This window comes from Buteo buteo, chromosome 17 (assembly GCF_964188355.1).
Source record: "Buteo buteo chromosome 17, bButBut1.hap1.1, whole genome shotgun sequence".
NCBI lineage: Eukaryota > Metazoa > Chordata > Aves > Accipitriformes > Accipitridae > Buteo > Buteo buteo.
The window spans coordinates 16,229,053-16,252,871 of record NC_134187.1 but is presented as its reverse complement, the minus strand read 5'-3'; the positions used below and the strand labels follow the sequence as shown (position 1 = coordinate 16,252,871).

The 23,819-nt window shown below is 45.2% G+C and overlaps 1 protein-coding gene across 5 annotated transcripts in view; it reads left to right on the top strand.

Moving 5' to 3' along the window:
• HPCAL1 (hippocalcin like 1) overlaps positions 1-22,868 on the top strand; it is a 68,199-nt gene extending 45,331 nt beyond the window's left edge. For 3 of the 5 annotated variants that reach the window (XM_075049146.1, XM_075049143.1, XM_075049148.1), the window contains 3 exons: positions 16,322-16,771; positions 17,980-18,085; positions 21,042-22,868. In XM_075049146.1, the coding sequence (XP_074905247.1) occupies positions 16,394-16,771; positions 17,980-18,085; positions 21,042-21,139 (582 nt within the window). In that variant the 5' untranslated portion in view covers positions 16,322-16,393 and the 3' untranslated portion in view covers positions 21,140-22,868. The remainder of the gene's footprint in view (positions 1-16,321; positions 16,772-17,979; positions 18,086-21,041) is intronic. The other 2 variants (XM_075049144.1, XM_075049147.1) reach the window with 1 other exon arrangement.
• The last annotated feature ends 951 nt before the right edge of the window (positions 22,869-23,819 follow it).

Below are 23,819 nucleotides of genomic sequence, written 5' to 3'. Positions count from 1 at the left end.
GGGATTCTGCCCCTCTGCTCCGCTCTGGTGAGACCCCACCTGGAGTGCTGCATCCAGCTCTGGGGTCCTCAGCACAGGAAGGACAGGGACCTGTTGGAGCGAGTCCAGAGGAGGGCCACAAAAATGATCAGAGGGATGGAACATCTCTCCTATGAAGACAGGCTGAAAGAGTTGGGGTTGTTCAGCCTGGAGAAGAGAAGGCTCCAGGGAGACCTTACTGCAGCCTTTCAGTACTTAAAGAGGACTTATAAAAAGATGGAGAAAGACTTTTTACCAGCACCTGTAGTGACAGGACAAGGGGCAACGGTTTTGGCCTGAAAGAGGGTAGGTTATAGATTGGAAGAAAGGTTATAGATAAGGAAGAAATTTTTTATGATGAGGGTGGTGAGGCACTGGAACAGGTTGCCCAGAGAGGTTGTTGATGCCCTGTCCCTGGCAGTGTCCAAGGCCAGGTTGGATGGGGCTTTGAGCAACCTGGTCTAGAGGAAGGTGTCCCTGCCCATGGCAGGGGGGGTTGAACTGGACCATCTTTAAAGGTCTCTTCCAACCCAAACCATTCTGTGATTATTCCTGTGAGATCTGGTGCTAAAGTCTGCACTTGTTTACTGGCAAAGGCTGATATTTATACTGTACTTGAACAACTTTTGGCACTGCTACTTGATGAAGGTAAGCAAAATTCCTGTGTCTGAGTGGAAAAAATGTTCTTCAAGTTTAAGACATGAGGCATCTAATATTTTCAGTCAGGGTAAATGTAATGATGAGCTGGGAGGCAATGGTAGGAAAGAGGTCCATAACCTTTTGAAGGAGAGGAAGCAGTTATATTTTTTTAGGCTTGCCAAGTGTTGCCATTTATCAGGCAGCTCCTCTTTATTCCCAGCCCTTGTCCTTGGACCTGCCCGGGACTGATTTGAAAGGACCCTCCACCTTGTCGATGCAGGGTGATGTTTGCTGCTGCAAGATGCGTTTCTCTAGCTGGCTGCTTGGCAAAGCAGCGAAGTCCCATCAGCTGCCTTTCTACTTAAATTATCTGCTTTTTGGCACAGCGACAGGCTCTTTTTAGCCCCGTGCATGGTGCCTGGCACGGCGGAGGCCAGATCTCAACTGCCACTTCTCTGCATCGCAGTGGGAGCCCTCCAGCATCCTGCTTTTAGGCTGGGACAGCCACCGGGAGAGCCGGAGCAGCGGGCTTCACCGCTAGTTAACTTTAACACGTACCAGCCTAAGATGTGCTCTTGGCAAAGAAATGGTAGCTCCCACTGCTTGTACAGATGTGTGAAACCAGGCTACTCGTGTTAAACATAGTGCGGGCTAGAGCATGTTCATGCTGTGGTTTTCTCTGGGAAAGCTGCAGGCGTGGAAGCACTGGCTGCAAGAGCAGCATCAAGAAATTGGACCTGTTTTAGTGGGGTTATTTGTGGGTAAAGAGTGGTGCTCTTGTTGAGGAGCTCTGTAAGCTCTGCCTGCAGTGCTCATGGCAGCCTCTGTGGCTTCGTGGTGCAGCCTGGAGAAATGTGCTGCCGCAGCTCCCCTCCCTGCAGGAAAGAGCAGTTTTGGTTGAGAAACAGTCACTTTTTATAGGAAAAGTTGATCTAGGGGCTTTATGCATACACAAATTTTATTCAGTGGCGTGCTGAGACATGTAGGGGTTTTAAGCTTTTTCGTGACTCGCATGTCGGCAGTGATGGGCCGTCAGAGCGAGCGCCCAGCTGAGCAGGCTTGTGCCTGGCCAAAGCTGCCTGCATGCCCCAACATACAACCAAACGCTGTTACAGCATAGCCCAAGGTTTTGGCAAACTTGTGGTATGTTTGCATGGTTTCTCCCCATCCGTTTGCTTGTACGATGACCCAATCCAGGGTGCCTTTCTGGTTTGCAAAGGGTCCTGCCATGTTGCTCCAGTGCAAGCGCTGCTTGGAGCTAGGGAAGGAGCAGTGCCAGCTCACTGTGGTTCCACCCATGGGGTAAAACCACAAAGGGCACACTTCTCTTGATGTAAAAAAAAAAAAAATAAAAAAAATAAAAAAAAAGCTTTTCTCAGTGGCAAATCTCTCAGTGACTACAAGTGTATCTGTAAGTGTGTATGAACACGTTTGCTGAACTGCTTCTCCTGCCCCTACGGCTGATCCTGAGGCCCTTCACATTCCAAGGGGGCTGCAACCTGCTCATAGCATTCAGGGATATTTTCAGTCACCTTTTTTACTGCTCTAGTAAAGGGGGATTTTAAAATTTTATTTTCAGAGCAAACTGCCTAGTGGCCTTTCTGTTTGTTACAGCTGTTTCTCTGACAGGCCAGATTTGAATCTCCCCCTGTAGGAGGAAAAAACCCTTTATTTTGGATAAAATACAAACATATGTGTGTGAGAAGCTGCACTTGCTGAAAATGTTTTCTAGTACCCAGATCCTATTGAATAGCAAATAGAGAGTGATTGTGGTCTCCCCTAGTTAAGGCTGTGGTTAGATTTGGTTGGTTGGTTGGTTTTGTACAAGCCTGCTGTTTTGTTTATGAAACAAATATGCCATTATTCCCTGTTCTCACACTGTGGATGAGTGATAGAAGTGGTCTTCCTCGGTTGCCCGACACTTATAGCTGGAGAAGAAACTAAAAAAGTCTTGTGTGATTTGCACCACTAGGTTTTACACATGGAGACGTTCCAGAAATGTGTTGGGTCACTTATTTCTTAACATTGTTTTTTCCACTGAGCTTCACATCTCTTCCATTAGACCTTCTCAGGGGATGGGTTTTGAAGCTCCACATTTGGGAGTGCACAGACCAGATATCTGATGCCACAATGCTGCCATTTATCATTAATGTGAAAGAAGATCAGGATGTGGTTCTGAGCGAGCTGGGTAGCCCTGGGGATGGCAGTCACAGAAAAGGCATGAAATGTAGGGGCAATCTGTCTCTGAGCAGAGGAGAAGCTGCTCATCTGGTAGCACTGAGAGGAGCCCAGGCAGAGCTGAACACAGATTGACCCAAGGCACTAAGGTGAGAAGACAAATCCCCTTCTTGGATGAGTTCCCAGTGCAGATAAGGAAACTCGGTGTCGAGGTGAAACCTCGTCCAAGATGGTGTGTGCGGTCCTGGACCAGGAGTCGGTGAGGCTGTCACTGCACTAAGTGCATAGGAGGATTTCTATGACACAGGGAAAGGAGAAGGTGTGCCTGAGAGGGGGCAAGAAGAGCCTGGTCATTTAAGCCAGGAAAGCCAAGACTGATGTGGGAGTGATGGCTATCTCTCTGTGTAACAGAGGGGAAGTTCTGGAGAAGACGGTGTTGGAACCAGAGCAAATGTGGTCACCGGCACTGAATACATTCAGGCTGGAAATTAGAAGATGATGTTGAGCTGGTAGAGGAATGAGGCCCATGACTGCGACAGTGGGAGGAAAGCCTGGCTGGCTTTTGGGATGAAGCTCAGGAAGAAGGTCAATGCGTGATGCCACATCTGCCATATCAGGGCCCAAAAATGGTATTTCCAAGAGGAGCAGCTCTTTAGGAATCTTGAAAGTATTCTTTAGGAATATTGAAAGTAATGAGTATTGACTACATTAAAATGCAAGTATATTGAGCTGCATCCACCCTGGCATAGCTCTATACAGAAGCCATTAGGACAAAGCTGAGTAACAGAAGCTTATAGGATATGAAGATGGCTTGGAAACAACAAGAAAAAGAAATAACCTACAATAACCAAATTGAATTTGCAGGAATGGTGGCACTCAGCATCTTTGCTTCAGTGCATGCCTGTGGTGGATATGCCTCCTCTTCAGGGCTGGCACTCGGGCAGATCTGTCCCTCTCACCCCGGCTGCAAATTCAGTGTCACCACAGGCTGTTTCTTACTGCACTTCGTCTAATTTCAGCCCAACAAAGCCACCCTCTCAGCTGGGTGCTCACTGTATTGCCATAATATGAATTAGTAGACATGACCCAGGAATTTTATAACACCAGTACATTTAGTGAGCGCATTTTGTTGTCCACTGAACCCAGTACCTGGCAGATAATTGCTATGAGAAATAGTTTTGACTCTTTCGCTCCTTTGTAAAACCAGGGAGGAATTGATAACTTTATCTCTCCCTGTTTTGGACCAAGTGCAGTTTCGATGGCTGTCTGCACAGGTCAAAGCCACAGGTGTCTGTTCCAAACCAGTGGGTAATTGCTTTGTGCAAAGCCATTCATGAGCTAATTTTTTCCTCCAGGAAGGTGAAGTTTGTTTATTCAATCCCATTTCAAAGCAATGCCATTTCTTACTAGAGACCATAGCAGAAATGTGTGCACAACTTGGTTCTTTCCGACCTGCCTATATCTTTGTTTTTGTTTTGAGAATATAATTTGGAGTATATTTTTTCTGCATTGCTTCTTAATCTGTCTAGCCTGATATTTTCTAAACCTGTGGTTTCCTTCCTTCTCTCCTGCATTTTCCATTATTAAATCTTCCAGGCTGCTGAAAATATCTGAGATGTAGATTTAAGCAACTTTGGCACAGCACAAGTCGTCTTCTGTTGGGTTAATAGGCAATGGGTGCTCCAGCACACGAAGGATGGGTTGAAAAATGACAAACAGGCTTCTTCCCATGGTCTGACACCCAGGGCAGAGAACAGGGCAGGTGAGAGATGTGACATCTGAATATGTCCATTAAAATGGACAGATAACTGATGCAGTACTGTACAGAGGAAAGATCTGGGTGGTCTGCAAATATGTGTTACTGTATTTAGGGTCTGATTCTGTTACATCCAAGCAAAGTAAATATTCCATTGGTATTCATTAGGAGTGGGGGTTTTTTTGCTCAGTGCCAGTTATTTGCTTATCAGTACTGTTGCCCAACCTACAGGTTGTCCTGGCTCCAATGTTCTTGGTCTACATGTAGGACCGTGCAAGAGGCAGGAGGGAGGCAAGGAGGGGAGGGTCTGGTGTGGCTGCAGAGGTGTGGAGGGAGGGATGGATGGAGCAGATTGAGTGTCTCTGTCCATCAGCATAAAGGGGCTGCTGCAGTCCTATTAGAAAAGGCTAAAAGGTGAATGGGCCTGAGAAAAAGTGCGATGTCAAGATGGCATTGCAAAGTCTAAATGTAGCTTCTTGATTTTCCTTTTTGAGCAAAGGATGTTCTCAGGGGGCAAATCTGGCTCTGCAGCTTTGATGGGGGAGCTGAGAGCCCTTTTTTTATCTGGATGGTGCCAGTCACAGTGGGACTGTGGGCAGCCCAGCCTTCCCCTTCCCACCAATGTGGTGGGAACTGTGGCAGGGCAGCCACATCCCATGGGAGACCCATGGCAGCCTTCAGCCAAGTCCTAGCCAGATAGGACTTTCTTCCAGCGGCAGAATCTTCCTTTTGGTCTTCAGCAGGGCTCGGGAGGAGGGTTATTTAAAGCCCTCGTCCTTTCTGTGGAGTGTAGGAAGTAGGAAGCACTTCCTCCCCATAGATCTCTATCCAAAGCTTTTGTCCACTTCCTTACAGTCCCACCCTACTTGGAGTTGCTCCAAAACCCAGCGTGCCAGGGCAATGTGCCATTGTTCAGCGGGGTCATCTTCAGCCACGGCTCCTCTCTTTTTCCGAAACAGAAGGTTTTGGCACCAAAATGCCAAAGAGCGCTGTCCTGGGCTGGGCTATGGGAGATATAAATGCCTGTCTGTCCACCCTGCCCCACCACCCCTCCAGCAGTTGGAAATGTTGGTGTTGCAGAGAGGAAATATGGGGGTTGAGCTTCCTTTGGGAGCCTGATTGATGCTTGCTGCTGTGTTCTACTTCTGAAATGTAAGGTGGATCTCAAAATAAGTCTCACAAGTCAGGATCTCTGCGATAGAGGGTCAAGAAGCTAAAAAAAATATGTTGACCGCAAGAATGTGAGGGCCTGAAATGCTTTTAAGGTACTGTATACTCTGTTCAGAACATGGGGGGAAATATGGGGCTATTTCTGTTGTGCTGGGTATATCTCAGGAAAGTCCAGCAGCAGGATTGTGCCTGTGTTTGCAGAGGGGAGAGAGAAGAGACTGAACAGGAGGCTCAGCCAGGGCAGAGCATCAGCTGGAGGATCTACCTGGTGCCTCCATGGTCCAGACTGCCTTCAGCTGAGCAGATAAAAGCTTCACCTTCCTCTGGCAGGAACCTCTTCCCTGATGCCAGTGTGACTCCAAATACCTACATCAGTTTTGGAGCTGACTCTGCTGACCCTGAAGGTTGTGCGTTCACTGGCCTTCCCTTTTCAACATACTGCCAACAAGAAGCTGTTGGCAGGCTTCAAGGTGAAGGGAAGCAGCCTTGCTGTTCTGTGCTGAAAGTTGATGTCTGCACACCCCAGGAGAAGGCATCACTTCAGAAACTTTCAATTAGTGCACCATCCTCCACCAGCGTAGCCCTCCTTTTAACCACTGCCATGTCCTTTAAACACTTTTTTCCTGTTTCTCTCAAGAGGAAAAAATAAATGATAAATTATTGTGTTGATGTTACGCAAATGTTGCATTTACGGAAAGGTCTTGTTGACATGGTTTCTCATGCAGAAAAGTTGCTGAAAATTTCTAGGAAAATAGGTATGTCATCCTTGGGGAAGGGAGATTAAAAAAAAAAAGACAGCCTGGTGGCTAGCATGGATCTTGGTTTGTGAAAGATGCAGAAATTGGTGAAAGTGTTGGGTTTAGTAGGATTTTCTGTAGCCCTGCTAGAAGTGGAGCTAACTAGTAGTTGATATCATGTATAACTTAGGGTCTCTTCAGAGACCAGAGTAATAAATGAAAAGATCAAAAAGTGGCTGAGGTCAGTATCATGGTGTGGCCAGACCCAAAGAGCTTATCTGTCCATGGCCTGATATGTTAAAACCTTACTGATTAAGTGCTTTTTTTTTCTTTTTTTTTTTTCCTTTACTAAAACAAAGTTCACAAAGATAGTGCCATCTGAAGGAGAGACCTTAAGGTGGTATCAGGAGTAGGTTTTCTTCCTCGTCCCCTTCTCCCCCCATAAATGTCCACGTTCAACATTGCTGTTGAGAGAAGACACTCGTTTCCTGTTTTTGCGACACCGAGGCGGTGGGACAGGATGTGCCCCATGTGTGGTCTCAGGTGGAGGTCAGCTCTTCTCATCCTACGCCTGTTGGGGTGCTTCCTGCTTCAAAGCCATCACATCTCCTTCCTGTTACCATACCCAGTTAGGGAGGAAAATACACCTATTTGGCCACTACTGGCATCACTCAGGTATAAGTATAAAATTAAGCGTGATTTGATTTTCCATTTGCTCTCTTACCCAGCCTGTTGACAGAGACTCAGCTCCAGGCAGCCCTCACCCGCAGCGCTCAGAAAAGCACATTTGGTGTGGATATTGCTGGGGATGGAGCCCTGTGGTGGAGGTTAATGAAAAAAGTGATGTCTTGAGTGAGGATTGCATGGTTTGCTTCTGAGATGATTTGCATTCGAGTGTTGAATGCCATGCAGAAATGTCAAAGGAGGGAAAGGATTTTCAGAGGGCTTTTCTTGGTGCCCTTAAGAATATCAACGTGTGTCTTGAGTCAGGGGGTCTTCCACTGTCTCCTCTGATATGGAGCACTCCCTTTCTCTGAGACAGGCAGTCGTATTGCTCTTCTGCGTAATTTATAGTGAATGCTCTTAAAAGCGAATCATACTGTTGAGTGTTCAGGATTAATGAAAGTTGCACCTGCTTAGTGCGTGGGCTGGTACTGGAGGTGTCCTGCCATGCTGCTGCATCAGCCTCTGCTTGCCTTGGACCCAGCTGCTGGGAGAGTCCAGCAAGCACAGTCGCAGGCAGCTCAGTGAAGGGGTGTTGCCCATTTTTGTACTGATTTTGTAGGAACTAGTGACAAAATAATACGATGTCTCCTGTTGTCTGGAGATCTTCTCCCATTTTTAATGATGGGGACTGAAGTAAGAGGTGAGAGGGGGTATTACTTGTATCACTGAGCATCATGCATGGCCAGAGAGATGGTCTGTCATACCACCGCTGATCAAGCAAGGATGTCCTTTTTGTCTCTGCAGTGGGTATAGAAAATAGCACTTTGTGTTCAAGATCCACCCAACAGGAACGCCAACGCCCCACTCATCCCTGCCACCATCAGCCCTGGAGTTCACACCGCCGAGGCACTGCCTTGGGCAAACGCCCGCGTGTGCCCTCGCCCACATTGCCGGTGGGGAGCCACCAGCCCAGGCGTGCCTTGGCGTGGCCATCCCGGGAGGACATCAGGACGTTGCCCCAGATGGGTGTCTGCATCCCAGCATAGATTTTGCTATAATTCAATACAAGGTGTTTGGCGTTGCATTCTTGAGGCACGAAGGCTTGTGCTTGCCCTGATACTAACCCGAGCACAAACCTTGCATCACGTTCCTCTGTGATGCTCTTGTCCAAGATGTGTGCTGGGGATGTGGCTTTCCTGCACGTGATAGTAGTCTCTGCACTTTTGGCTCCTTGATTTTAAAAATAAATTTTAAAAAATCCCTGAGGCTGGTACAGTCACCTGCAGCAAGACTTGAGTAATATCCTCAGCTAGTGTAGAGCTTGGGCTGATTCCTACCAACAGAAGACTTAGTCTTCTGCTGCCTGAATTGCTGCATCCAGCAGAACCATGTTCCTTCCTTACGGGTGAGATGCTGTTCTCGTGTAGTTATTTTACAGGTTTTTTTTATTTCACAGGGTTTTTACACCTCTGCAAGGAAAAAAAAAAGTTAAACTCTAGGTTTGCTTTTAGATTTTTACCTATAGCATTTTTTTCATTCAACAAACAGGAAGACAAAGGTGTGAAATAATTAGATTATTATCATTAGTGGTTGCCACTGAAGGGGAAAGAGAACAGCGTTTTGAGATGAATTTTGGTTTAGGAGAGTGTATTTTTACAAGGATGTTAACCAGTGGCTTTTGTGCTATTTTAAAGTGATGATCTATATTAAAAAAAAAAAGCTCATTTAGAAAGCTGGATTAATAAAATAAATGGATGCATTTATATTAGATTTGAGATTTTTGGAACAAAAAATTGGGTAGCAGTAGAAATACACAGTGTTTCAGTATTTTTAATTAAGCAGCTAAATAAATGTTGGTTGAATTTTTGTTGAAGGTAGTTAGTTGCCATATCTCCAAAACCAAATTACTGAGCATCTTTTTACTAAGCATACCTCTGCTAAATATTGAAAACAAACCCAACTCTCTTCTCTTCCCTGTTTCAGATTAGCTACCCTGAAATCCCCTTGATTCCTCCCAACTCCTGTATCTCAGCACAGTACCTGCAGCTTGGGAAGCGCATCGCATCTTCCCCACCCCGTCCCTCCCTCCCCCCCCTGCCCCCCCCCCCCCCCATTTAGGCATAATTAGCAGTGAGGATAGTCTTGCAGACCAGCCTCTGAGGGCTGACTATCATCTGTCACTGTCTCTTTAGCAAGTGCCATTGTCCCCAAACTCTCCATCATCTCCCCATGAATGGTTCTGATGCTATGAGGTATCTCAGGTGCCATTGCCTGGCTCTTGATACTGCCATATTTTTGCTAATTCTTCTAAAATTTAATCCAGTTTCCTTTCTCCCAGGGCTGTGATTATTCTGTAGAGAATTATTCTGTGATTTATTTTCATCAATTAAATAAATGCATTGTATGAAACTTTTAAAATCCAATGACAAAGCAGCCCAACTGTGCTAATTCTGTGGTTTTAATTATATTAAAAATATAGTGCCCTCTGCTGATTTCTGTCACTTCCCTTTTTCTAAAAGGTTGCAGTCTTCTCTCCAATTTTGCAGTTCACATCAGGCACCTTCCCCTATCCTGCAGGCCCGCACTCACAGAGCTTTATTTAAAATTATATATCACCATAGTATATTCAGTGAACATGACATGGGTTTTTCCTCATGCAGTCCAGCCTTCTCAGAAAAAGAACTTGTGGGCTAAGACATTGTGCTGACATGTTTTCCTTGCTCTGTAATATTGTGTAAACAAACTGTAATTTTTTTTTTTTAAGCCTTGCCAACTTTGCACAGCCTCTGCAGACAAAACAGGGTTGGCTGCTTCTCCTTTGGTTTCATAAAAAAAAAAAAAAAAAAAAAAAAGGAAAGGGCAAAGGGAGGAGATGAGGAAAATCCACTCATGATTTTCTTTTCCTGTCTGTAATCACAAGCTGTATTGCTGCCCAATCTGCTCCCACCCAAATTAACCCAATTTCCTAATTTCCTAAAAATATTTCTGTGCTTCTCTTACTGCATTGGGAATATTTGCCCTTTACAGTAATAAGCTCTCCTCCCTGAGCTGGAGAACGTTATGGAGAGCTCCCTGAGGAACTGCCAATTTTCTGGTCCAAACACAGGTCTCGTTTTTTTCCTCATTAGCAGCAATTCATGAATGTTTGGGGGTGTTTTGTGGTTCTTTTGTTTCTTTGCAGTGAATTTGTAAAATGTAAAATGGTTCTTCGGTTAATGCATTGATGCTCGATGTCAGAGACTAATTGATTTTTCCCTGTAAATTGGGAATATAATCCCGAGTAAAGTGACTTCAATAGACAGGAGCAATCCAGAGACCCGTAAGTGAATTTCTTAGATTTCAGCCCTTGTAGCTGACTCCATGAAATTAATGTGCCAGCCTGGAAATACTCCTCTCACATAGCTATTTGCAGGATTGAAGCCTTTGTAATTATATCTTTTTTTGGTGAGCTTGGGGGTAGGTGGTTATCTATGATGGATTTTCATCCCAGACATGGAATCGGGTTTTCAAGACCACACAGTCCCTGGGTATGCGTTTGGATGGATGAACTTACAAAGTAAGGTGGCTCAAGGTCTGTTACCAATTCGCTCCGCCTCTCAGAAGGACGTTCAATGTACATACCTGAATTGTTACTGGGTTCTCTGGAACTGAAAATGTGGGTGATACAGGGCGTAGTCCTTCCCCTTCACCCACTTTTTTTAATAGGCTTCTGAAAAGGATTTAGCTTGAAAATAAGTTGCAAGTAAGCAATGTTACTTATTTAAATAAAAGCATGATTAGTCACTGAAAGTGAAAAATTTAAGAAGCCCATTTATTTATTTAGTGCGGTCTGTTCTTCGCTTGTCAGGTTTCATTTCTCTGTTTCCCCGAAGGCAGCAGAGGAAGGAGCTGCAGCTCCTCTTGACGCCAGCCTTTTTCTCTCAAACCCTGCAGCGTTTCTGCAGGGCTTGAATTTTTCGCGGCATTATTGATCGAGGTTTCTCTTTTGTCTCGCTGCTTCTAACATTAACTTTTCAGGAGGTGAAGGTATTCCTTGTTGCACTTCAAACTTTATCAAAAGGTGTTACTTTTGGCCCTGGGTCTACAGCTTGGGGAGACAAAGCGGGTGCTGCAGTAGCTGGTATGTGCTGCTTTTGCTGCAGGGCAGGAAAGAAGTTCACATGGGTTTACCAGGCAGGACCACATATCTATAGCAACATATTTGTATATCCTGTGCCTTCTCTATTTCAATGCTCGTTGCTTAGGATACTGGCATTAAAACACATAACAAAATCTGCTCTTTAGTCCAGAGTTCATTATCCGTCCCAGGCCCATGTAATTGCACATTTCCCCTCCCAGTTCAGATCAGACCCGTTGACTGGCCCTGGGCAAAGCATGGTCCAGAGGATGTCATTATAATCCTGTTTTGCAGCCTATTTGCTGTATGATCTTTTTGTACCACTAGGCATTTGTTGCTAGCTGGGGTGCCTGAGAACCCATCTCCCTCTTGCAGCTTGGCCCACAGGAGCTGGAGTCTTCTTAAATACATCTGTGTGTTGACTGTGTTGGTGAGCACTGGTGCTACCAGAGCCCAAAACATTTTTCCTCGAGGGTGTCTTCCTGAAGTGTGGCGGCACACATCTTTAGTGACTGAGGCTTTTGTTTCGACTACCTGTGGGTTTTTTGTGGGTTTTTTAGTTTTTGTTTGTTTGTTTCTTAATACATGGATCAAACTTTAAAAAATACAGCTGCAGAACAAGCCACCATGGTTGCTGAATTACCCCAGCGGAGCAGGACCTCCTCCTGGCTCTTCATCTTCACCTAGCCATAGGAAAAAAGATATTGAGGCTATTCCACAGAATGGTGAAATTTTCTCTGGGCAACCTATGCCAGTGTTTGACCACCATCACTGTAAAACAGTGTTTCCAAGCAAAGCCTTTCTTAACATGATGCTCACAAGGTCGGTGTGGGCTAAATCCTTTTGTCTCTTCTTCTGCACCCCAAGGTGGAAGGCATCGGTGATGGATCTAATGCTTTAGGTGTTTTAATTAAAAATAAAAAAATCTTCCACCCCTGCGGGAATGGTTTTCAGACCAACTAAGAGCAGTATTTGCTGCCTGGCTTATGCTGTTTGTTTGCTTTGGGCTCCTGCAGTCCCTGAGGCACTGTGCTACAGCTTCAGGACCATAACAGATCTCAGACATGCTTGTTCTATTTTATAAGTGAACACTGCAAGAGAAATGGTGCTAGATTTCCCCCTGCAAAGCAGATAGCTCAGATAATATAAAGAGTATTTACTCTATTTCTCTGTGAACTGTCTTTCTCTGTTGGAGAGCACCTCTGTCCGACAGATGGGCATTTCATCAGTTTTTGTCTTTTTATTAACACTGAATCAGTATCCAAGGGGGTTTGCACAAGGAAGTGCATCTCCAAGGAGTCATCCCTCCTTTTGCAGCCGTAACTGATGCACTAAGAGGATCCCATCAGGAGTTCAGTTCAAGGGATTTTTGCCTTCAGAAGGTTTGCATTGAAAAAGCCAAGTTGGTCTCCGGCTTTCTGCGTTACATACTCAGAGAACACTTCTATCTGCAGTAACTGGTGATTGATGGAGAGTTAATGCAAAAGTAGGGTGCACTGAGCTTTGTTAAAAGTATTTCAAATACTTCAGTGCATGGATGCTGACAATCAGTCCATCTATTGGCAAAAACACAGAATTGCTACTTTAGCTGTTTCAGAGTTAGCTACAGTTACTCACTGTACTGCTGCATAACTGGAGTGTGTCTTGGCCTCAGTAAATGACCTTTTTTTCTCATTGCTAGGCTTTTGCTATGAGATTATTGCTTATTTTTGGTGAGCCTAGAAGGACAGAGGATACATTCAGGTAGGAGTTCTCTGGCATCTCAATTTCTAGCCTGGCTGGACATAGCTTATTGCAGGCAGGTAGCAGCACCGCATAATTTTAACAAAAATTTTGGTGTGAAACGGGAACAAAAATGCATCTGCGTTTCCCCCTGTCTGAGCCTTACATGACTGAGCATCACTTTTATGAGCAATGACATACTTGTGAAGTCTACTGGTCTGCAATTATACTTCTAAGCTTTTCCTTGTCCGATCACCTCAAGGGCATTCCTGCGATTATTTTTGTTACTGCCATGATAGTGCCAGGTGACCTGAGGGCTCATCAAGCTAAGCAGAGATGGACCTCATCGCAATGTATGTGGCATCGCTTCCCTGGATTTCACCCTGGCATGATGGGAAATGAGGACAGGCAGGCAGTGTTGGAGTTAGGTCTCCGCTGACTGCTCGGGGCAACGTTGGGTGCAAGGATGTGTCTCCACCCTTGCCTTCTACACCCGCTGCAGCCGGTGATTTGGCTGGTACAGACTTGTTAAAAAAACAACCCACAGCCCTAATCACAAGACCGACCTGAGCATCCCAGACCCACTCCTGTGATTCCCATTAACAACCATCCTCCGAGTGGTCTTGTGGCTAAATCAGCCACTGAGCCTCTAGAAAATGATTTGATGAAAGCATTTTATAGCAATCGAATGAAATGTCAGTTGGATGCCAGCAGCAGGGGTTGCTGTCATGATTAATGAGATATTTAGGCATTTCATTTTGGAGGAGCTACCTGCAACACAATTCACATCGAAGCTGTTTTTTTTTTAAATTGGCTTTAATAAATTAATGTTAATGTTGGTTATTTAATTATTCACAACAAATTGGTTACAACAACTGCAGGGTTATGTTTGGGTTGAACACATTACGAAGCCTTTCACAAAGCTCATATGTAAAAAAGGGTTGTGTTCAGAGCATTGCACATTACTTTTCTGATATAAAATGATGTAAAAGAGGAAGAAGGGTTGAAATAACCTGTAATTTGTTGAATGCAAAGACTACTTGAATATAAAGCTTTTGAAGCGATATTAAATGAGCATCCGTCCAAATAACAGGATATATCTTATCACTAGTAGTAGTGAAAGCTAGTAAATGAAATTATCATCTTGTCTAGGGGCCTCTATTTTTAAGGGAACAGGGATAATAAAGGTATTATAGGAACAGGGAGAAATGGCAAACCTTTGCAAACATCTTTTAACTACCAGTTGGAAGTTTTACAGTCCCTTAACCATGTGCATGATTAAAGCTGAGGTTATTTCTGCTTAAAGTCCAGCTCCTGCATTAAGTGGGCTCTGATGCTTCTGTCCCTCTCCCAGGGAAGTCCAAGACAGCAGCTGGCAGGCAGGGACTGCTCTTGGGCCAGGACAGTAGCTCTTACAAAGCACCCAGGCATCATGAAGTGGAGGGGTTCACTGAAGGATGGAACCTGAAGGTATCTCCTCACCCAAGGGCAGAAACATGGTGTTACAATTTCTGCTCTTAAAAAAAGGACCACAGTCAATCTGTTATTTGCTCCAAACCAGTGTTTTCTGCAAATTGACTGCAGCAGAGTAGAATATTGTGTTTTCTGCCCTTGGCACTGCAAGGATGAATATCTGGAGCCAGTGAGATTCAAAGATGGAAAGGCAGCGGGAGCAGCTGGGAGTTAGTGGTTTAACTGGAGGGCAGCCCAGTACTCTCCTAGGGATGATGCTGGCAGGGACAGGGAGCTGTAGCATCCCTGCATATTGGGAGCAAGCAGAGGTATGTCAGGGGCCCAGAGAAAACTGCAGTATAATGGACAAAAATACAGCTTTGGAGCTGAAATATTGACAGCTTTTCTAGAAAACAGACGTGCTAATGATAACACAGTTTTCCGTTAAGCCCAATGCATTGAACTAATGAGCAGCTGGCTGTTTTTTGTCTCTGAGCATTAAGCCACAGAGCAGGATGTGGATTTTTTACATTGCTGAGGCAACACAGAGACTAAGTGGAATACAAATCAAATGAGCTTAAATTCAGCTGTTGAAAATCTGTCAGCTGTAGAGCAACTTATTTTTTGCTGACCTTTAACTTTTTTTTTTTTTTTTAGGTTCTTATGCATGCCTGGGATTTTTAGTCTCTGGGAAGTGCTTAGCCCCCGTTATATTTTTTCCTGGTCTCTGTGCGCTTTGTTGCTCAGCTCTTGCAGTTTCCATGTAGCCATGCAGTGTTACTGTGGCCAGTTACTAACCTGCCTTCTGCACCAGCTGTGAGCAAGCCTAACAGGGGCATAACAGGCTGTGCAGAGAAATGTCATTTATGCCGGACCAGTCATAGGGGTTTGGATGTGACTTTGTGCAAAGCTTGTGAATAAACTCCTGTCAGTCTGGGGGAGGAGATGCAGCTCAACCTCTTGCTTGGCAGCTCAGTTTGGTATTGCTGGGAAACCATGAAAGGCTGAAAGGGGTAAAAGCCAAAAATACATCATGGTATCTTTTTTCTCCTGTTGTTTCCTAAGTGCAGATTGACCATCTTTCATTTTGTTGAAGGAGCTTTCCTGTTGCCAGGCAGTCACCTGCGCATCACAGGCACTGTCAAAGGAGGGGACAAACCCTCCTGAAATTCTGATAAAATGCTGAGGTTGAAATGCCCTTTTGCCCACACTGGGGAATGTTGAACTTGCTGAATAAGCTTAGAAAAATATAAACCCCAGTAAACCTGGCAGGAGTTGCTTTGCCAAACATTTTGCTTTAAAAAGCCCTTTTCTCTGCTTGCCTGGGAAGGCAGAGGGTCACGATCTGCTGGAAAGGATGAATTCCCTTGTACCAGTGCTGCTGTCACAGGAGGAGGGAGAAGATGCTCCGTAAGCCAAGGGTTCTGGTTGATGCGAACGTGGCTGGCATGGAGCCACCTGCCCTTCCTGCCCCTGGCTTCATCCTGGCTTACTTTCACTTTTGAATAGATGGATTTTACTTTCCATCACCGCTGCTGTCCCTTCCCACTCGGTCACCACAGCAAATCAGCCTGTTGGGGTGTGTCAAGAGCTCGGATCCAGACCTGGGCATCACAAGCCATATGATGCAGGAGTGGGATTGTAGCAGAGAAATAAAATAATGAGGATTATTATTTCCCAAATAATAAGCATTAATAATAAGGTTAATAATTCCTAAATAGTCCCTCCCAAACTGCCTTCCCTTGTCCTTTTGCAGCATACTAGTAACTGAGAGAGCCTAGAGTGGAGGAAAAGAGGCCAGATGAAATGAGATATTTTCCCAGTGATTTACAGCATCCTTTTTCTCCTCTTTCCCCCTTGCCCCAGGCAGGGTCTGTGTTTACTGCAGTGCTCTGCCTGCTGCCAGCCCCTCTGCTCTGAACCCGGATCCAGAAGAGGATGGGAAAGCAGAACAGCAAGCTGCGCCCTGAGGTGCTCCAGGACCTGCGTGAGAACACCGAGTTCACAGACCATGAGCTGCAGGAATGGTACAAGGGCTTCCTAAAAGATTGCCCGACGGGCCATTTGACTGTGGAAGAGTTCAAAAAAATATATGCAAATTTTTTCCCCTATGGTGACGCATCAAAGTTTGCGGAGCATGTCTTCCGCACCTTTGACACCAATGGTGATGGGACGATCGACTTTAGGGAATTCATCATCGCCCTGAGTGTCACCTCTCGGGGCAAGCTGGAACAGAAGCTGAAGTGGGCATTTAGTATGTACGACCTGGATGGCAACGGGTACATCAGCCGTGGTGAAATGCTAGAAATAGTGCAGGTGAGGTGTTGTCTCTTGTATTCATGTTGCTGTAACCTCTTTGCTCCAGGACATCTGGAGCTGGAGATGAGGGATGTGCCAAACTGGGTCCCTCCTGCCCCAGGGAGGCTCCTGAGCCCATGGTCCCCAAAGGGACACTGGGGGCCATGGTGGACCTACAAGGTGCAAATAAGGAAAGAGCCTGAGAGATGAACAGGGTGCTGTGCAACTGGCCCACAGCCAAAATCTTGCAGCTCTCCCCGGGGATTTCTTAATGGGGTGTTGATGGGATCAAAAAACCCTGAATGCAAATTTTACTGACCTGATTAATCTCAAAATTAATACTTTGAAACTTCAGATGTGAGTCAACATGATCTCCGAATGAAAGGCTGTAGCGTGTCTTCGTCTCCGGAAGGTTGGGGACAGGTTGCCCACAGGCTGTACCGGGGGGGCATGCGGGGCAGAGCCCCCTGTGCCCCTGCCCCACGTGCTGGCTGGGGCTTGGTCTTGGGAGTGGGCTGCTTGTCATCCGCTCTGCAGCTGAGATGTGTCTCCGGTGCACTGCAAGGGGCACTGGGAAGCACATAATGCATCCAGCCAGTGCCCCAGTGGTGGTCCTCATGGCTGAGCAGGGATAATTTAGGAGGAGGGCTAGGACTGCAGATGTCCTAAAGAGGTCTCATCTTTATTCACATTCTTTTAAGTCTGAAAATGTGTTTTCTTACCTATCCACAAATAAAAACAACCCCTATTCCCATATATTCATATTCACCTGTCATCTGTGCAACACCCCACATGCATAAATGTAACTGAGTGTGTGTTGAGAGCCAGCCGAAGAGGTGATGGCTTAGCCCAGTTGCAGAAAAGAGAATTATACACCATTGCCTCCTGTATCTTAGCCCAGTCCTGCTAGTACATTAATCTAGACACTGACTTTCAGTTAACTGACCCAGCAGTGTGGGAGCTTCTTTTGAAGTGTGAATGAATACAGGAAAGAAAAATTAAAAAAGCTGCAGTCAGAAATTCCTATTTGTTTTGGTTTATAAAGTCCCGCAGCTGCCTGCCAGGGTCAGCTGCCTTTTTTTATTGCTACACGATTAAATTCTTTTTCTCAGTCCTAATACTTTATTCTTTGGGTTGTGTTTCTCCTATATCTTTTTTTATTTTTTATTTTTTTTAATACTCAGGCAATCTACAAAATGGTTTCTTTTATTATTTTTAATACTCAGGCAATCTACAAAATGGTTTCATCAGTAATGAAAATGCCGGAAGATGAATCCACTCCTGAGAAGCGAACAGACAAGATCTTCAGACAGATGGACACAAACAACGATGGTAGGATCTTCACTGGCACCCCTTCATAGGCTCTAGAAGTACAGGTTTTCTAGCCCAGCGTTGGTCGAAGCAGATGATGGTAGTTGGGGTGGGTGGGAGGTAGAGGGCAGGGATGTCCCCACTGGTACCTCTGGTGTCTGCCTGACCTCAGTGAGCATCGCCAGTCCGTAACAAGTAGGGTGAATAAGTGGGCAGCAGGTGAGAGACTTTTCCTGCTGGTGGGACGAAGGGAGGGGAGGGGAGCAGTCCTACCCTGACATTTTGCAGGTAAATCCCCTACTGTAAAGGCTCCTCTGAAACTTCACTGAGTCCAATGTCTTTGGGTTATTTTCTCTGGGCATAGCATGAACCAGGCACAAGGTTTTGCTCCTGTTGCCCTTGATAGGGTTGCAGTCCTGGGCTTGTCATCAGTAATGTGGGTTGGGGATGCAGTTGGGTACCTGAAAGCAAAGATTCCCCTGGGTCCATAATACTTATTCTCTGTGCATGTTTATGGCATGTGTGCATATGCAGATGGCCACATGCAGTCCTGCAGTGTTTATTCTGTTGCAGCATGCATGTCGGGGGGATGTTAACAGCTCCTAAGGCAATTATGGAGCTACTTGATAAATTATCTGACAGAGTACCTGCCACGACCCCTCCACCTGAGCTAGCTAATTTTCTTAAGCTCGAAAAACACAGGCAAAATTGAGCAATTTCCTCTGCCCATCAGCCTGCCGACATGTTTCCTCTTATCCCAGTCGAGGTGGAGTTTTCTCTGGGAGTTACCCCGGCAGTGAAATCAGGAGCTGTATCCTACTGATGTGCTCAGTGGGAGCAAAGATTTAGTTCTAGTGCTGAGATACAGAGACCTGGAAAAATATGATCTTATGTGTAGAAAGGTTTTTATTTAAGAGAATTTTATGGCTGCGTTTTGACATCTGCTGCTGCAGCCCTCAGGGCAAGTTCCTGCCCTTGCTGAAGCCCTCAAGTATTTTACCTCTGACTTCATCAAAACTAGCACTTCATCCCCTGACTTCACATGTGGAGGGCCCTAAAATAACATGATTAAAGTATTTTTATTCTGCAGAAAGTAGCCGTGCGTGCAGATGTGCGACAGAGTAGTGCTCAGAAAACCTGCTATATACATCCTCCATCTGTTGCTGAAATAAAGTCATCCTATTCCCAGTAAAATACCAGCCCTGCAAGCCAAGCAGTGCCAAGCAATAAAGTCTGTGCACGGGGAAGCGTGTGTGCTCTTGGTGGCTGGAAATGTTTCTTCTTCCCTGTCTGACTGTTGGACGTGGCAAATAGATTTTGATTTGTGCTTTGCTTTTAAGTAATGCAAAGAGAAGGGAATACTAATAAATGTCCTGATAGTTATGAGTACTCTTTTTCAGGCTTAAGAAAACCCTTAGTGTGGGAACATTAGCTTAAAAGCCAGAAATTTGTACAGAAGTGTGCTATGGGGTTTTGAGCTTCTGTAATTTCTGCAAGAGGAAGGTTTGCTCGTTCCTCCCTGTTCGACCTGACTCAGGTGCTGGCCACTGAGCTCAGTCCTCTCCCTGTCCCCGTGGCAGGCTGGGAGCATCCTGGGGCTGGTGAAAACTGGCATAATGAGCTTATGCCTCCCTCCCTTCGGGGGCACATGGCCAAAAGTGGCAGCAGGCAGCTGCCAAGTGCAAGATATTCATGTGTGGGTCCTGCCTGTCTTGAGTGGAGCAGTTTGGGTTGTGTAAGGATGGCCCTGGGGTGTTGTGTGAGGGTTGGGGTAGGTCATGCTGGGAGCACGAGGTAGATGGGACATCACTGGACATGGTGTCAGGGATGCAGCAAATGCTTGTCTCATCCAGTTTGTAGGGAAACTGTTTCATTTCTCCTTAGTATTGCTACGGCTTATTTCTGCCATGGTTCAGAGTGCTGGAGCAAGAGAGTATTGGTGATAGTAGGCAAGGCAGAGGCTGCTCATGGTCTCCTGATGGCATTGGTGCAGCAGACTGGTCTTGAGCTCAGGCAAAACCTGCCAGGAGGCTGGGTCACCCCAGGATGAGGTCTGGGAGAGCGGATGGGATCTTTCCTCCTTGCTGTGCCATGCTATGCTGTGCCACGGGACTGTTGGAACCAGGGAACGCCGGGGCAGTTGCTCCTCATGGTCACTCCTCCAGAGATCACCTTTTCAGACCCACAGACTGTTACAGGGTCTGTCCAAGTCAGTGCCTCTGGCCTGAACCGAAGATGTGTAAACCAGAAACACTCAGGAGTGACATGTGGCAGTAAGTGGCTGCCCCAAGGCTGGCTTTTCTTGCTGCCCCAGGAAACCAGTCCTGTTCCTGCACACCCAGCCAGGGCACAGCAAGCAGCTTGTAGAATCATAGAATAGTTTGGGTTGGAAGGGACCTTTAATGGTCATCTAGTCCAACCCCCCTGCCATGGGCAGAGACACTTTCCACTAGAACAGGCTGCTCAAAGCTTCATCCAGCATGGCCTCGTAGGTGCAGGAGAAGCCATCACTGCTCAGCCCTACATGTCACAACAAACAAGGGGCCAAAGTGGGGCGATTTGGGATATTTAGGTTTAAATTGTCGTAGTAATATAAGCATCATTTTCAAAGCATACATGTATTCAGGTACCATACCTTGTGTTCATGTGTCACATAATTTGTATAGTCTGGTTCTGGGCAAAAAGCTGCCAAATGATATTGGAACAGTTGTTTTTATATTTGGCACTGTCTTTTTAAATAAAAAATAACAATTATTATGCTAGATTGTTTTGCAGAAGAAAAATGCATCTGGGCTTAAGGGCTTGAGTAGGATTTGGCTGCTGTGCATTGCACTAAATTCCCCTCAATGCCTTTGCAATAGATTAAATATGCGTATGTTGCTTCAGTAAGGAGGGGGTTTTTTTAAGCTATGGTGATGGTGGCGGCAACAACTGACTTTTTAAAAATTATTTCTATTTTGTGTTTCCTCCCTTTCAGGTAAGCTGTCGCTGGAAGAGTTCATCAAAGGTGCCAAGAGTGATCCCTCCATCGTGCGGTTGTTACAGTGCGACCCCAGTAGCGCGAGTCAATTCTGATTAAAGCGGACAGTGTGCACAGAGAATCTTGGCTTGTGTCCTTCAAGCTTTGCTCGCAAACGGATGCCTTCTCAACCGTCCCTCCACACTTTGCGGATAAGATCCCATTGCCAGATCGTGTGTGTGTGTGTCTGAGCGAACCAGCCCTCGCTCCCCTCACTAACTCCAGTGCAGCTCTCCTTCGGCAGCTCCGTTTCTGCTTCCCCATAATGTTACAATTCACTCTACACATTTTAAACATTAATTGAAACGTATGTTTACATGCAGCTACAAAAGAGTTCAAATCGCTGGTGAGATACCACTTCACTTAGTCCGTGAGAAAGGTGATGTTCTAGTAGTTCCCAAGAAGATGCTAGGTAGGACTTTTACCCGACATAGCAGATGGTAGATAATTTATTTTGCTTCAGAAATTACTATGTAAAAAAAAAAAAAAAGTGGACTGAATGGAGTAGAAAGTTCAAAAAAAAAAAAAAAGGAAAAAAAAACAGCTTTCCTGGGCATGGTTCCAATTTTCTTTCTGAGGAAAATTGCTTGCACTTATCTAATGGTCTTTACTTTCTTTTAATATATATATAAATTATATATATATGGTGAAGTAAAATTTTAAATATTTAGGTCATCTATTTAAAGCATAAAATAGAATTCAAGCTTTGTTTCTTCTAGTCGTCTGTGATTTATTCAAATCTTGGAGATTGTTTTTTTGTGATATTTATGCATTAGCAAATTGCTGTTCCAAAAGAAATGCATGACTAGCAGTTTGTGGATATTTCACTCTGTTTAATTCCTGAATGCAAGTATTTGTTCATTTTTACTGTCAATCGTTCCAACGTTACTGTATTAACAAAAGACCTGAAAGGAGTTCATCCTCATTTTGTGTTTCTCAGTGGAGTCCTAATTTCTGGTGGTTGCTGCGTTAAATGGCTTTTGAGTGCTCCGAGGTGATGTGGCTCACACTGCTGTTCTCGACTTGGCTACACCTCCTCCCTTTTGCTGTCAATATGTTAATAGTCTTGTGCATTCCAGTGTTATTTAATATCTGCCTAATGCCAAGAAATATTAATTGAAATAAAAGACTACTTTTCTTGTCACTGCCTGTCTTGGTCTAACCCATGCAACAAGTTCCTAACATCACATATTTGGGGGAAGGAGGAGGCTGGCTCCCTGCTCCCAGGTCCCCTGCCTGTCTTGTCTGAGACATGTTGCCTTGTAAGTACGCAGGATTTTTTGGGAGCCTGCTGTTGCAGCTGGGTTAATGCAGCGGTGTTGGTGCCTGTGGGATCCAGCTCCCAGCTGGGTCCTGGGTGAAGGCAATTCCTTGGCAAAGACCTCAGGAAGGTGAAAGCTCAGTTTCTGCTAGATGCAGAACAGCTCAAGGCAATGAAGGGAAAGCTGTCTGGGCTGTTGTGACCGTGAATTTACAAAAATAAAAGTTTCTTGGTCTTGTCAGGTACCAAGTATGTGCTGTTGGAATAATGTTTGACATTGGTAACCTGGGAAGCAGTTTTCCCCATGTTTATCCGGTCTGCAGGTAACTGCGTAAGCCTGTCCTCTCTGCAAAATAAAGTATCAACAAATGATTTGGCCTGAGGTTAATGTTAAGCATGTAATTAAGGGATTTTTGCTGTGTAGAATGTCCTAGTAGTGGTTAGGTGTTAATACTTTAATATTTAAAAAAGAGAGAGAAAGAGATGGTTGCAGTATCCAAATGGAAATGTGTTGTTATTTCGGATGTGGTCTACAATACAGACTCATGTCAGTGCTGCCAAGCAGAAAAGTGTGTTCATGGTTTTTTCCTAGAAATTGAAATTTGAGCTATTAAACCAACAGTCCTTTCAACAGCAACACCCTGCTCATGAGTGCAGCCCTGAAAGGGAGGTTAATCAGAAGCCTGCCTGCTTTCCCAGAGCGAGCCAAGCAAAAGCAAACTATTGGCGGGGGGGGGGGAAATCCTGTGGTTGCTTATAGTCTGTCTCCAGCCTATTTGTGTTCATGCTGGCTGGCTGGCTGCCAGAAGATGCTGTGGTGTTAAAGATGCTGCAGATATTCTTACACTAATGGCTCTTCTTACGGGCTGAGTAGCAGTTGTTTAGATGCACAAGGTTTAGATGCACATTGGCCACCGTGGGCTTTATTGTCTCTCTGCACTCGGGAGAACGTGGAAAAACATCTCTGACCTTGTCATGGGATGGTGCCTCTGAAAGGGACTGCAGCATTTGAATCTTGTTTGTGCAATCTTAAAATGAGTCAGGCATATTTTTAGTCAAGCATTGCACAATATTGTGTTCTTGAGTACCAAGGATGTAAAAACTGTTTTCCTGTAGCGTTCATAAATGCAGCAGTTCTGCTGTCATCTCATCATTCATCTGCTCTTGCAAGTGGGACTTTTGTCACCTTTTCCACCTTTTCCTGACATCTCTCCTCTTCTGGTTTCCACTTATGTCTGTAGTGAATAGCAAGTTTAAGTAGCTGTTTTACAAAGCCCAAACTCTTCTCATTTGAAAAGAAAAAAAAAAAAATCTTAAAAAAGCTCATTTTGACCTCATTTTTGCAGAAAAGAGAGTCTGAACTGTAGCGGTCAAAAAATTCCCATTTTTTTGACTTTCTAATTTTTGCTCTGAAATGTGCTGAGGTATCCACGATGGAGTTTGCTGCCCGCCACGGGCTGACAAGCCCCTGAGCA